This window comes from Notolepis coatsorum (assembly GCF_963971535.1).
Source record: "Notolepis coatsorum genome assembly, chromosome: 7".
Lineage (NCBI taxonomy): Eukaryota > Metazoa > Chordata > Actinopteri > Aulopiformes > Paralepididae > Notolepis > Notolepis coatsorum.
This window is the reverse complement of record NC_140171.1, coordinates 48,643,312-48,655,631: the sequence shown is the minus strand read 5'-3', so window position 1 is coordinate 48,655,631 and position 12,320 is coordinate 48,643,312. Positions and strand designations below refer to the sequence as shown.

The window sequence follows — 12,320 nt, the reverse complement described above, 5'->3', positions numbered from 1 at the left end:
ACAGCCTTCACCTTACGGCCTATGTTGGAAGTCTTGCTGTGTGAAAAGCTGTCACAGAAAATCTCACCACCATCATGGGAGAAAACACAACCCTTCTTCTTCTCCAACGTTTTGTTACATTCTGCCCTTTTAGTAGTTTCTCAATGCAAATTAATATAAGTGATCCACCAAAGACGGCAACGGGGGTTCGTAGCAACACATAGCAACCATCCAACTTCCCACCCCCACCTCCCCAGCCCTATAGACCTGTTCGCCGTATACGTCAGACTTGTGTGCGCAGGCTTCACCGGGGCAGAAAGGAACGTAATCCTGGTCAGAACAATGGGGCAGACTACAATATATTTGCATTTGTTAGCCATGCTAGCGATCTAAACAATAAATCCATGCCAAAGCTAGATATGTAAAAGGTGAAAGACTCACATGCACAGCCATGCAAAATGACATGCAGCCGTTTTCTTTTAAACAACTTTTAGTCAGGGAGTGTCATGGTTTCTCCATAGAGCCCTGTTGTACTTCTTTTAGCGCAGCAGTTCGTGCAGGTAAGGGGGCAACTTAGTCACGTGACTCAGTTGGTATTGCTGATTGTAGTTTTTTTTTTGATTTGATATTTTTTATTTTTGTGTCTTACATACAGATGTATGCCCAGCCCATATGGGCTTACAAGACACATAACAATAAGTATATAATAATATACTTTACCAATTACTTAACAAATGACATAGACCAAGATGGCCATAAAAAAATACAAGAAAATACAATAAAACGTAATATAACACAAGCTGTACTCAATGTAAATAAACAGAAAAACAAGGTGAATTCAAATACAATTATATAGGATACAGTGTGTTTTGTCTCAGGTGCCATGCCTTCTCCAAAAATCCTGCAAAACCGAAGATGTCCTCCACAAAAAAACAACTCAACATACAACTCTCAGACTGCCAAAACAAATCTGGGTTTACAATTTGAATTTTCTCAAATAAAGCCCTCCTCAAAGTGGTGTACAAAGGGCAATAAAAAACAAAATGATATTCATCCTCCACCACTCCCAGATCACACAGAACACACAACCGCTCCTCCTCAGGTTTAGTAGTAGTGCTGATTGTAGTTGTATAGTAAACAGCAAACAGGTCTATACCACACCGCTTTCTCTCTCCTACACAGCTCCTATACTTCTGTCTTTGGGCTAAGCTTCTCTCTTTTCTTTAGCTACCATGTTTAAAAGATATGAGTAGCATTGGTTAGTAACTAGCCAGCTGCAGCGCCACAGTGTAGCAGAGGCTGAGCTATTTGAACCTGACTGTCTGTGTGCATGTTTGGATAAAGACTCTGATAGCCATCAGACACCAGTGGGGTTCCCTCCAGGACAATGGAAATTACACTGCAGCACTACAGATCAGATAAGATAAGATAAGGTAAAATAAGATATTCCTTTATTGATCCCGATGGGGAAAGTCAGGATATTCAGGAAATACAAGGCAGCTGGTGTGACACACTGTTGACAACAAGCCAGTCCTGACTTACAGGTATCCAAACGTTTTTCTTTTTCTTTTGTTTATATTCAAATGTCCACTCAAATATACTGAACGAATACATTTCCTACTACATGGAAGCTTTGCAAAGAAGTACATTTTGCCATTTTCTTGAGCGGGGGTATGGCTTACAGATCCCAGGATGGAGCTTAATTAAGCCTAAAAAGTGGAGACCTTATGTTTAACCCTAACCTATAATAAAGAACCTATAATAAATTGTCTTTATGATTATTTTACGAAGATATCCTCTGCTAGGATCTACCCACACCCCTAGAACTTTATTATTTGTGCTATTCAATTTGTAATTAGGGAACATTATGTGATATGGTATTACTGGTAATGATTGTCAAACTGTCAAATTAAATGTATAGAATTAGGCTAATTTAGTGATATTATGTCACGTTATTGGATATTGGATATATCTAGCCTACCGATAGTGTGTAGCTAAATTCATTATTTATCCAACACAATTTGTTGAATAATTTGTGTTTTGGTTAAATGTTAGCACACCGCTTTCTTCTGTGTGACGGGCCCCGAGAGTCGGGGATGCAGCGTTGTGATATTGATTTTCTTGCCCCTCTTATTGTTTACATCTTCTCTGTGTCAAGTTTCCCTTTCAGTTTGGCAGATTGCACGGGAGACTGTACAGACCGATCAATTTGAAGCACAAGGGCGTGCTTGTGTCATCTAGTGAACTCCACTGTGCTCACGGCACGCTTGAAGAACGCGTGATACATCATTTTCAGGAACCCCTTTTGTCCTACTGACGTGCTTTATAGTGCCATTTTCATCAACTAGTGGTGAAACATGCAATTGATAACACTATGAAGAATTACAGTAACAGTGAAGACAAGATATATTTATATGGATCATGATAAATGAAACACAGAAAAAGAGAGGTATAGTGGCAATGAATGGATAGAAAATCACTCTACATTCTCTACTGTTCACTAGTTTTACCATATTTAAATTACTGTGCTGAAGTCTGGGGAAACAATTATAAGTCTACACTACAACCACTTTTTATACTACAAAAAAGGGCCATAAGGATAGTTCACATTGCAGGTTATCGTGATCACACTAACATATTGTTTTTGGAGTCAAAGACATTGAAGTTAAATGATCTCGTGGAATTTAAAACGGCACAATTAATGTATAAAGCAAAAAGTCATGCACTTCCAAGAAACATTCAAGAATTGTTCTTTGATAGGGAGGGGGGTTATAATCTGAGGGGAGAACACAATTTAAAAGTGCTAAATGTACGCACTACCATGAGAAGACACTGCATCTCGATATGTGGAGTGAAACTGTGGAACAGTCTAAATGTGGTGCTAAAGAAATGTCCAAACATGAGACAATTCAAAGTGATGTATAAGGAAATGATGTTCACAAGGTACAGGGATGAGGAAGGGACTTGATATTCACGGGTGTTTACATTTTTATTTTATTTCTTTCATGTTTTACATATATAGTTTTAGTTTTTTTGTTTTGCATATATATATATATTTTTTTTCCTTTTCTTTTTTTATGTTTTAAAATAGTACACTCATTTGAGTAGTGGAAAAGGGGTAGGATTAAATAAGTGTATACTTCTTCCTACTCCTTTTCGAACATGTAGATTGAGTTGTGTTTTGCTTTTGTTATTGTTTGTTTGTATTCATTGCATGTTCGAAATAAAGATTTCAAATCAAAATCAAATCAAATGAACAGATCATAGAGTAAATATAACATACGCCTATAATATAGATGTATTTTAATAGCATTAGGCTAAAGCTGCACTGTGTAGTAGCTGCACTATCACTGTTTGATGTTAACTGCATAGTTAACTAGACAGTTGCCATTCCACTGTGTTGTTTACATGGGCCTACTGTATTTACAGTACGGACTCTCCTAGGCTTCCATTTGGTTTACACGCTGCCTCAAAAGAGATGTCGTTTTTTGGCTCATGATGACGTAAAATAGAATAAATAATTGTTCCAACAATTACCTCCCCGAAAATTCCAAAGTGCAGCTTTAAAATAGATCTAGACAATTATAGAGGGTGAAAACAGTGGGTGTACTCACCTCCATCAGAGACTGCAGCAGACTGTAAGAGAGTAGAGACAGACATGGGTCAAAACCTCTCATCACAGTGATAAAATACACACATTCAAGGATGACGCGGCCGCAGCCACATGGGTAAACACCTCCGGCCACATGCAGACACAGACGGACTCAAGACACGGGACCTGGCCCACTCAACTGGATATGATCACATCAACACACACGCTACTTAACGGGTGATTAGAGCAAGTAAAAAATGATGTTAGCGCACGCGCGTGTGTGGGCGGAATGGATCATCTGTGTGAACTGGCTATGCTTGCTCTGCAAGGAAGTGTCTCCAAAGGGGGATGAGTTTAGTGTGTGTGTGTCCATTTGTCCTCAGCATTATTCCTGCCCCCTAGTTCACAGTGTAGTGTGATGTTTGCACTTTGACAACATCAACCCTGATGAAGACAAGTGGCTTAAAGACAGACGTTCTGCACGGAGGCTCTATGAGTGTTGCACCAAGTTATACGTCGCCCTCACAGTAAGTTCAGTATTACCAACAATTAGCTTCATAGAATTTAACACATATACCATGTTCAGAATGCAGAAACAATAAGCTTCTCTTCTCTAGTCAACAACTTTTCTTTTCTTACTCTTCAATCACAACACACACTCACTGTCTGTCACTCTCTCTTTCTTTTTTTTGTATCCACTTTTTCTCCCATTTTTCTATATTTTTCTCCCATCCCAATTTCGTATCATCCAATTCAACCCTCCCCTGTCACGGACGCTGTTTCTTGCCTCCCACAAGCCGGCTGCAATGTGGACTAAGTCATACATAGCACAAGTCCCCTCCGGTACTTGAGGTAACAGCAGTCGCATCTTTTCACCTGCGCAGCTCGATCTCTCAGTGGCGAGGAGTAACGCGTGGGAGGCTCACGCTGCCCCCGACACTTCCTGATTCTACTGCGCAGGCGCACCAACCGACCTGTAGGAGTCGCTGTCCACAACGCCCGATCCCCACCCTTCAGTTTCCCTCCCCGTAATACGGCCAATGTGTATTACTGTGGACGACCAGCTAAACTGAAAGCAAATGTGGAGCGCTGGGCTCGAACTGACGAGCCCAGCGTCTCCAGAATTTCGTGGCGAGTGCCTTGCCCACTACGCCACGTAGCCGCCCCTGTCACTCTCTCTTTCTATCTAACACACACACACACATACAATGCAGTGTGCTTTTGTTGAGACATACTGAGCTAGGATTAGATCACAGTGGCATCTGTCAGGAGCATGTCTTACTCACACTGAAGGAGGAGAGGAGACAGAGATAGAGAGAGAGATAGACACACAGAAAGCGAGCGAGAGAGACCGGGAGGCATAGAAAGGGCAGGCCACCATAAATGAGAAAACAGTTGTGTTAGAGAGAGTAGAAGTCAGGGAAAATAAAGAAAGTCTTACATACAATAACCTCATATCCCCAAAGACAGATTTGCTTTGAACCCAGTATCATGACCTGATGAAGTAAGGCTTCTCTATCCGACCATACTGTAAGACTGTCCCACACAGCTGAATCGTGGCTTCTGGAGCGTAATATCAACGTGACTGTGTATATTAGTGGCACTGGCTGGCCATGAGCGGTACTGTCACACTGGTTTCAAATGCATTTCCCAGGAGTAGATCGCCTTTGCTCCGTCGCACCGGTGTGCTTTCTTTTCTTTCTGCAGAGCTGGCTGCATATTTGTTTTGCATTGCTGCAAGTAATACCCTGCGATCTGTGCATGAAGAAACAATGGCGTCTCGTTGGCCAGGCATACGTCTGGTAGCGCGTGAAGGCTGACCAGGCTGGATGCACCAGAACTTTAATTAATTCATAGAAAAATGACACATTGTCGCTTTAAATGGGATGTGTAATGGGAAACAAATATAGAAGGTACTCTAGGGCTGGGCAATTAATAGAAAAAAATTCGTGATTTTTTTTTTCTACTTTTTACTTTACTTTTTAAATGATTTTATTAAAAAAATAAGAATCGTGAGAGAATCGTGATCTCAATTCTTAGAGAAAAATCGTGATTCACATTTTAGCAAGAATCGCCCAGCCCTAGAAGGTAGGATATGTCATATAATAAAGACACTACATTCATGTGAACATACAAAATATAAGAATCATATATTCAGTCATATAAGAACTTTGAGTAATTTTTACTTAAGGCAGTGCCTATCTTCTCTCTCTCAGACAATGGGATTAAACTCCTAACTCTACGTTTACGTCTCCATCTTACATGTCTGATGCCCTGATTTCTCCACTATCTGAGAACCAGTGAAGTGTAGCCTACACCAGAGCACTTAGTGAAATAGTATAAGCTACATCTGGCTAGTGCTGACAGAGTGTAGTGTGTTGTGTGTTACATCATTGTAGCCTGTAAAAGCGAGGCAGGGACATGCATACAAAGCACCGCAGACCAGTGATGTTTGCTGTTCCTGCGTAGTAAAATGAGGTGGAAAACCCACAAATTGCACTCGTCTTGCGTCTGCATGCACACACACACACACACACACACACACACACACACACACACACACACACACACACACACACACACACACACACACACACACACACACACACACACACACCGCCTGTACATCCCAGGGGATTATACTGTGTTTAAAACAAAGAACCTACATTTTAATATGAAATAACTTCATGCTTGCGAATATTAGACATGGTAAGGCTAGAGTCCATATTTGTCACAACTTGATTTCCTCATTTCTAGCTCAGCCCGTCTCTCCAGGTACATCTTTTCCTCTCTCTGTCAATAGAATAATATGTATCTCAACGTGTGCTCTGCGATCCATAAACGATAAAGCTATAACAATTCGATAAAGGGTGAGTCAGCATTGATTTGATTCGATACAATTCAGTGAAGCTCAGATTTGGCTCCTCCAAATTTAGATTATATTTTATATATTCAACTCTGATTCGATACAAACAGTGATGTAAAGTGACAGCCTGATTGACTAGCTAATTCCTTATGGGCTACGTCACTTTTGCTCTTCCCCCACCACACCCACCCACACCCACACCCACACACCCACCCACAATAGGCTAGAACTTGTACAGTAGACCAGAGGTTAGATCAGCTGCTGATCTAATAGGGTAGAACTGGTAGACCAGAGGTTGGCCCCTTACTGTGATTTTACAAGTCGTTGTGGTCTAAACCGCCACAGAGAACAGCGCTGAACCAAAACATCTATCTCCATATGGAAACTGTGGTAAACACCACTCCTTCCTCTCATTACAGTAACAAGGATTTCAACACTGTGTCGACACTCAGATGTGTCTGTGTGTCTGTCTGTATGCGATATGATACTAGGTATGAAAATGGCCTATAGTATGCATGCATGTGGTTGACATCTGCTAGAGATGCCTGGTGTGTGTGTGTGTAGCGTACATTCTTCTGCTTTCATGTGTGTGTGTATGTAATGTGTATGTGTGTGTATGTGTGTGTGTGTGTGTGTGTACGCGCGTATGTGTGTGTGTTTATGTGCCTGTGTGTGTCTCCATCCATCCCCCATTCCCATCCACTTCTAACTCCAGTGTGATCACTTCCAGACTTGGTCTGTGGTTTGAGTGGTTTGGCCCCTAATGTGGGCCCCCCGGCCCCTATTCTCTCTCTCTCCCTCTGTTTTCCCTCTCCATCTCTCTTCCTATCTTCTCTCTCTCCCTCTCTGTTCTCTCTCCATCTCTTCTCTCTCTCCCTCTCTGTTCTCTCTCCATCTCTTCTCTCTCTCTCCCTCTCTGTTATCTCTCCATCTCTTCTCTCTCTCTCCCTCTCTTTTATCTCTCCATATCTTCTCTCCCTCCCTCTTCTCCCCCAACCCCTCCCTCAAGTAATTCCAGTGGTATTCGCCTCCTCTCCTGGCAGGTCCCGGTCATTCCTGACAGCCCACAGGGAATGAACAGGCTTTTCCAGACCTTCCCTCCGCTCCTGCTCAACCCCCCCCCAAAGCCCTTATCCGCAGGGATGCAGAGTTGGAAAATGTTCCTCAAACGAGGAAGGACTGAGCTTGGCATCAAACGGAATGATCTTGAATCAGTTACAATGTTGGAATTCATACAAAAGAACACTGTTCAGTGAAGAATGTGATAGAAATGACCCTGTTCTGTATTCTTCATCTACACCTGTTCACAGCAGAGGCGGAATAGAGGAAGAAGACAGACATGGCAAAGAGATGACAGCTGCTTTGCATATGATAGAAATGCACAGTGGTGAGCTGGCAGATATTGCAACACACACGCACGCACGCACACGCACACGCACACACACACACACACACACACACACACACACACACACACACACACACACACACACAGCCTAGACTTCCACTAACCCTACCAGACATCAGGGTTTTAATAATAACAAAGATCACTTCACTTCCTTCATGCTTTTCCTCCGCAAACAACTAAGCCTCTGAAAGAGCAGCCTGTCATGGCGTCCATTATGCAACACCAACACAGTGCTGTCATTATACACACCGCGGCGCTCACACGGCTGTTCAGGAGGCAGGACCCGCTTCACGTCAACCAGCGGCTGGGCGTCATAGAACCTCACGTGGGATTTGGTTATATTATACAGACGTGCAAAGTACCCTCACATATTACGTCAGTTTTTTTGTTTACTTGGTTTTGGGGGAGTGTACGAATATTTGAGGGTATTCGGTTATTACGTGCACAAAACCAATGCAAAGTCAATGGGGCCACGCTGCATCAACACACGCCCTGAAATAAAGGCTGAAACCTACTCCACACTGTGCACCCAGAGTAGGTTTCCGTGTTTATTTCAGGACTTGTACAGACTGGTGCGTGGACCCATTGACTTTGTGTTTTGTGGCTAACTAGCCACAGCTGGGTATCCAGTATGAAGAACAGCATGGATTGTGCTGAGAATGTTAACAATCAACAACATCATAGGAAATAGGACATAGGAAATAAGACATAGGAAATAGGGCTAAGGGTCCAAAATTCTAAACGTCCCCTTTAAGTAAAAAAAAAATAAACAAAAAAATATTATATTTATAAAATATCATGGTTGACAGTTTTATGAAAGAAAACGCATACGTTTGAGCGGTTCCCTTATTGGTACAGTATACCATAACACAAATACCTCCCGGCCCGGCTTCAACATACTACTCTCTCCTGTAATCACACTGTACAGCGGGCGGCTGGATGGAACCAGTTTTAATTGGGGATTTGGTTTAGAACTGGATGTAGCGTTGGTTAAACTGGCAACTGTAATGAGCCGTGCCGCTGAATTAGTTGGACGACAGGTCATAACATGTTTGCTCACCAACACGTCTGTGCGCCAACGGTGCATTCTCGGCTCCATGTAAAATGTCACATACGAGCCACATGGAGGGCTTGCTTATGAAGACCGTGTGTGTGTGTGTGTGTGTGTGTGAAGTGTGTGTGCGCGCGCACGTGCGCACGCGTGTGTGTGTGTGTACGTGCATGCGTGTGTGTGTGTGTGTGTTACCCCAGGTGCTTAGCTGTGTTTGGTGGGAAGTGATGGTAGGGGGTAGGAGACAGAATGACATCATCTGTTATGAGCTCTAAAGCTCAAACTGGGGTTAAACTGCGGTTAGACATGCGGCGTGAGTTACAACCGTCTCTGGTACCAGCTGTCATAATGTTAATATCCATCAGCTGTCATAATGTTAATATCCATCAGCTGTCATAATGTTAATATCCATCAGCTGTCATAATGTTAATATCCATCAGTTGTCATAATGTTAATATCCATCAGCTGTCATAATGTTAATATCCATCAGCTGTCATAATGTTAATATCCATCAGTTGTCATAATGTTAATATCCATCAGCTGTCATAATGTTAATATCCATCAGCTGTCATAATGTTAATATCTATCAGCTGTCATAATGTTAATATCCATCAGCTGTCATAATGTTAATATCCATCAGCTGTCATAATGTTAATATCTATCAGCTGTCATAATGTTAATATCCATCAGCTGTCATAATGTTAATATCCATCAGCTGTCATAATGTTAATATCCATCAGCTGTCATAATGTTAATATCTATCAGCTGTCATAATGTTAATATCCATCAGCTGTCATAATGTTAATATCTATCAGCTGTCATAATGTTAATATCCATCAGCTGTCATAATGTTAATATCCATCAGCTGTCATAATGTTAATATCCATCAGCTGTCATAATGTTAATATCCATCAGCTGTCATAATGTTAATATCCATCAGCTGTCATAATGTTAATATCCATCAGCTGTCATAATGTTAATATCTATCAGCTGTCATAATGTTAATATCCATCAGCTGTTATAATGTTCATATCTATCAGCTGTCATAATGTTAATATCCATCAGCTGTTATAATGTTCATATCCATCAGCTGTCATAATGTTAATATCCATCAGCTGTCATAATGTTAATATCTATCAGCTGTCATAATGTTCATATCTATCAGCTGTCATAATGTTAATATCCATCAGCTGTTATAATGTTAATATCCATCAGCTGTTATAATGTTCATATCTATCAGCTGTCATAATGTTAATATCTATCAGCTGTCATAATGTTAATATCCATCAGCTGTCATAATGTTAATATCCATCAGCTGTCATAATGTTAATATCCATCAGCTGTCATAATGTTAATATCTATCAGCTGTCATAATGTTAATATCTACCAGCTGTCATAATGTTAATATCCATCAGCTGTTATAATGTTAATATCTATCAGCTGTCATAATGTTAATATCAATCAGCTGTCATATTGTTAATATCAATCAGCTGTCATAATGTTCATATCTATCAGCTGTCATAATGTTCATATCTATCAGCTGTCATAATGTTAATATCTATCAGCTGTTATAATGTTAATATCAATCAGCTGTCATCTATCAGCTGTCATAATGTTAATATCTATCAGCTGTTATAATGTTAATATCAATCAGCTGTCATAATGTTCATATCTATCAGCTGTCATAATGTTAATATCAATCAGCTGTTATAATGTTAATATCTATCAGCTGTCATAATGTTAATATATATCAGCTGTCATAATATTAATATCTATCAGCTGTCATAATGTTAATATCTATCAGCTGTCATAATGTTAATATCCATCAGCTGTTATAATGTTAATATCTATCAGCTGTCATAATGTTAATATCTATCAGCTGTTATAATGTTAATATCAATCAGCTGTCATAATGTTAATATCTATCAGCTGTCATAATGTTAATATCTATCAGCTGTCATAATGTCAATATCTATCAGCTGTCATAATGTTAATATCCATCAGCTGTTATAATGTTAATATCTATCAGCTGTCATAATGTTAATATCTATCAGCTGTTATAATGTTAATATCAATCAGCTGTCATAATGTTAATATCTATCAGCTATTATAATGTTCATATCTATCAGCTGTCATAATGTTAATATCTATCAGCTATTATAATGTTCATATCTATCAGCTGTCATAATGTTAATATCTATCAGCTGTTATAATGTTAATATCTATCAGCTATTATAATGTTCATATCTATCAGCTGTCATAATGTTAATATCTATCAGCTGTCATAATGTTCATATCTATCAGCTGTTATAATGTTAATATCTATCAGCTATTATAATGTTAATATCTATCAGCTATTATAATGCTAATACCTATCACTATGAATTGAAAATGGGGGACCCTGATGTAAACAAGACAAACGTCTTTCTCTGGTCTGCATCCCCTTAACAATTGTGTGTATTGAGCCGTACTGTATTGTACCCATTCTGCAATCTGTTAATAACGTTTTCATTCATTCATTCATTCATCAGCTGTCATAATGTTAATATCCATCAGTTGTCATAATGTTAATATCTATCATCATAATGTTAATATCTATCAGCTGTTATAATGTTAATATCTACCAGCTGTCATAATGTTAATATCCATCAGCTGTCATAATGTTAATATCTATCAGCTGTCATAATCAGCTGATCATAATCAGCCGAACGCACAATTGGAGGGGGGCTTCCCACTCTCCAGGGCATTTACAACAAGCGGTGCATGGGCAAGGCTAAGAGAATTATCAAAGACTCGAGCCACCCAAACAACTGCCTCTTTGAACTGCTGCGGTCAGGCAAGCGATACCGGAGTCTCATGGCAAGCACAGAGAGACTCAGAAGAAGCTTCTATCCCCAGGCCATCAGGATGCTCAACGAACAATAACACTATGTAACAACCATCAAATGCACTCACAGCACACACATCCACACGCACACACTCACTTTAAACATACAACTCACTGCAGCACCCACTTTAACCACTTTAGAACACCTAAGCACACTTTATATTTATTGGTAAAGAATTTGCACTACAACCGGGGGCGGCTACGTGGCGTAGTGGGCAAGGCGCTCGCCACGAATGACGGAGACGCTGGGCTTGCCTGTTCGAGCCCAGCGCTCCACATTGCTTTCAGTTTAGCTGGTCGTTCATACTAATACACATTGGCCGTATTAGGGGGTGGGAAACTGATGGGTGGGGATCGGGCGTTGTGGACAGCGACTCCTACAGGTCGGTTGGTGCGCCTGCGCAGTAGAATCAGGAAGTGTCGGGTGCAGCGTGAGCCTCCCACGCGTTACTCCTCGCCACTGAGAGATCGAGCTGCGCAGGTGAAAAGATGCGACTGCTGTTACCTCAAGTACCGGAGGGGACTTGTGCTATGTAT

At 40.7% G+C, this 12,320-nt stretch overlaps 1 protein-coding gene across 2 annotated transcripts in view; it reads right to left on the bottom strand.

Annotated features, from left to right (window-relative positions):
* rgs12b (regulator of G protein signaling 12b) overlaps positions 1-12,320 on the bottom strand; it is a 207,684-nt gene that overhangs the window by 73,372 nt on the left and 121,992 nt on the right. For both annotated transcript variants that reach the window (XM_084318962.1, XM_084318963.1), the window contains exon 5: positions 3,594-3,615. In XM_084318962.1, the coding sequence (XP_084175088.1) occupies positions 3,594-3,615 (22 nt within the window). The remainder of the gene's footprint in view (positions 1-3,593; positions 3,616-12,320) is intronic.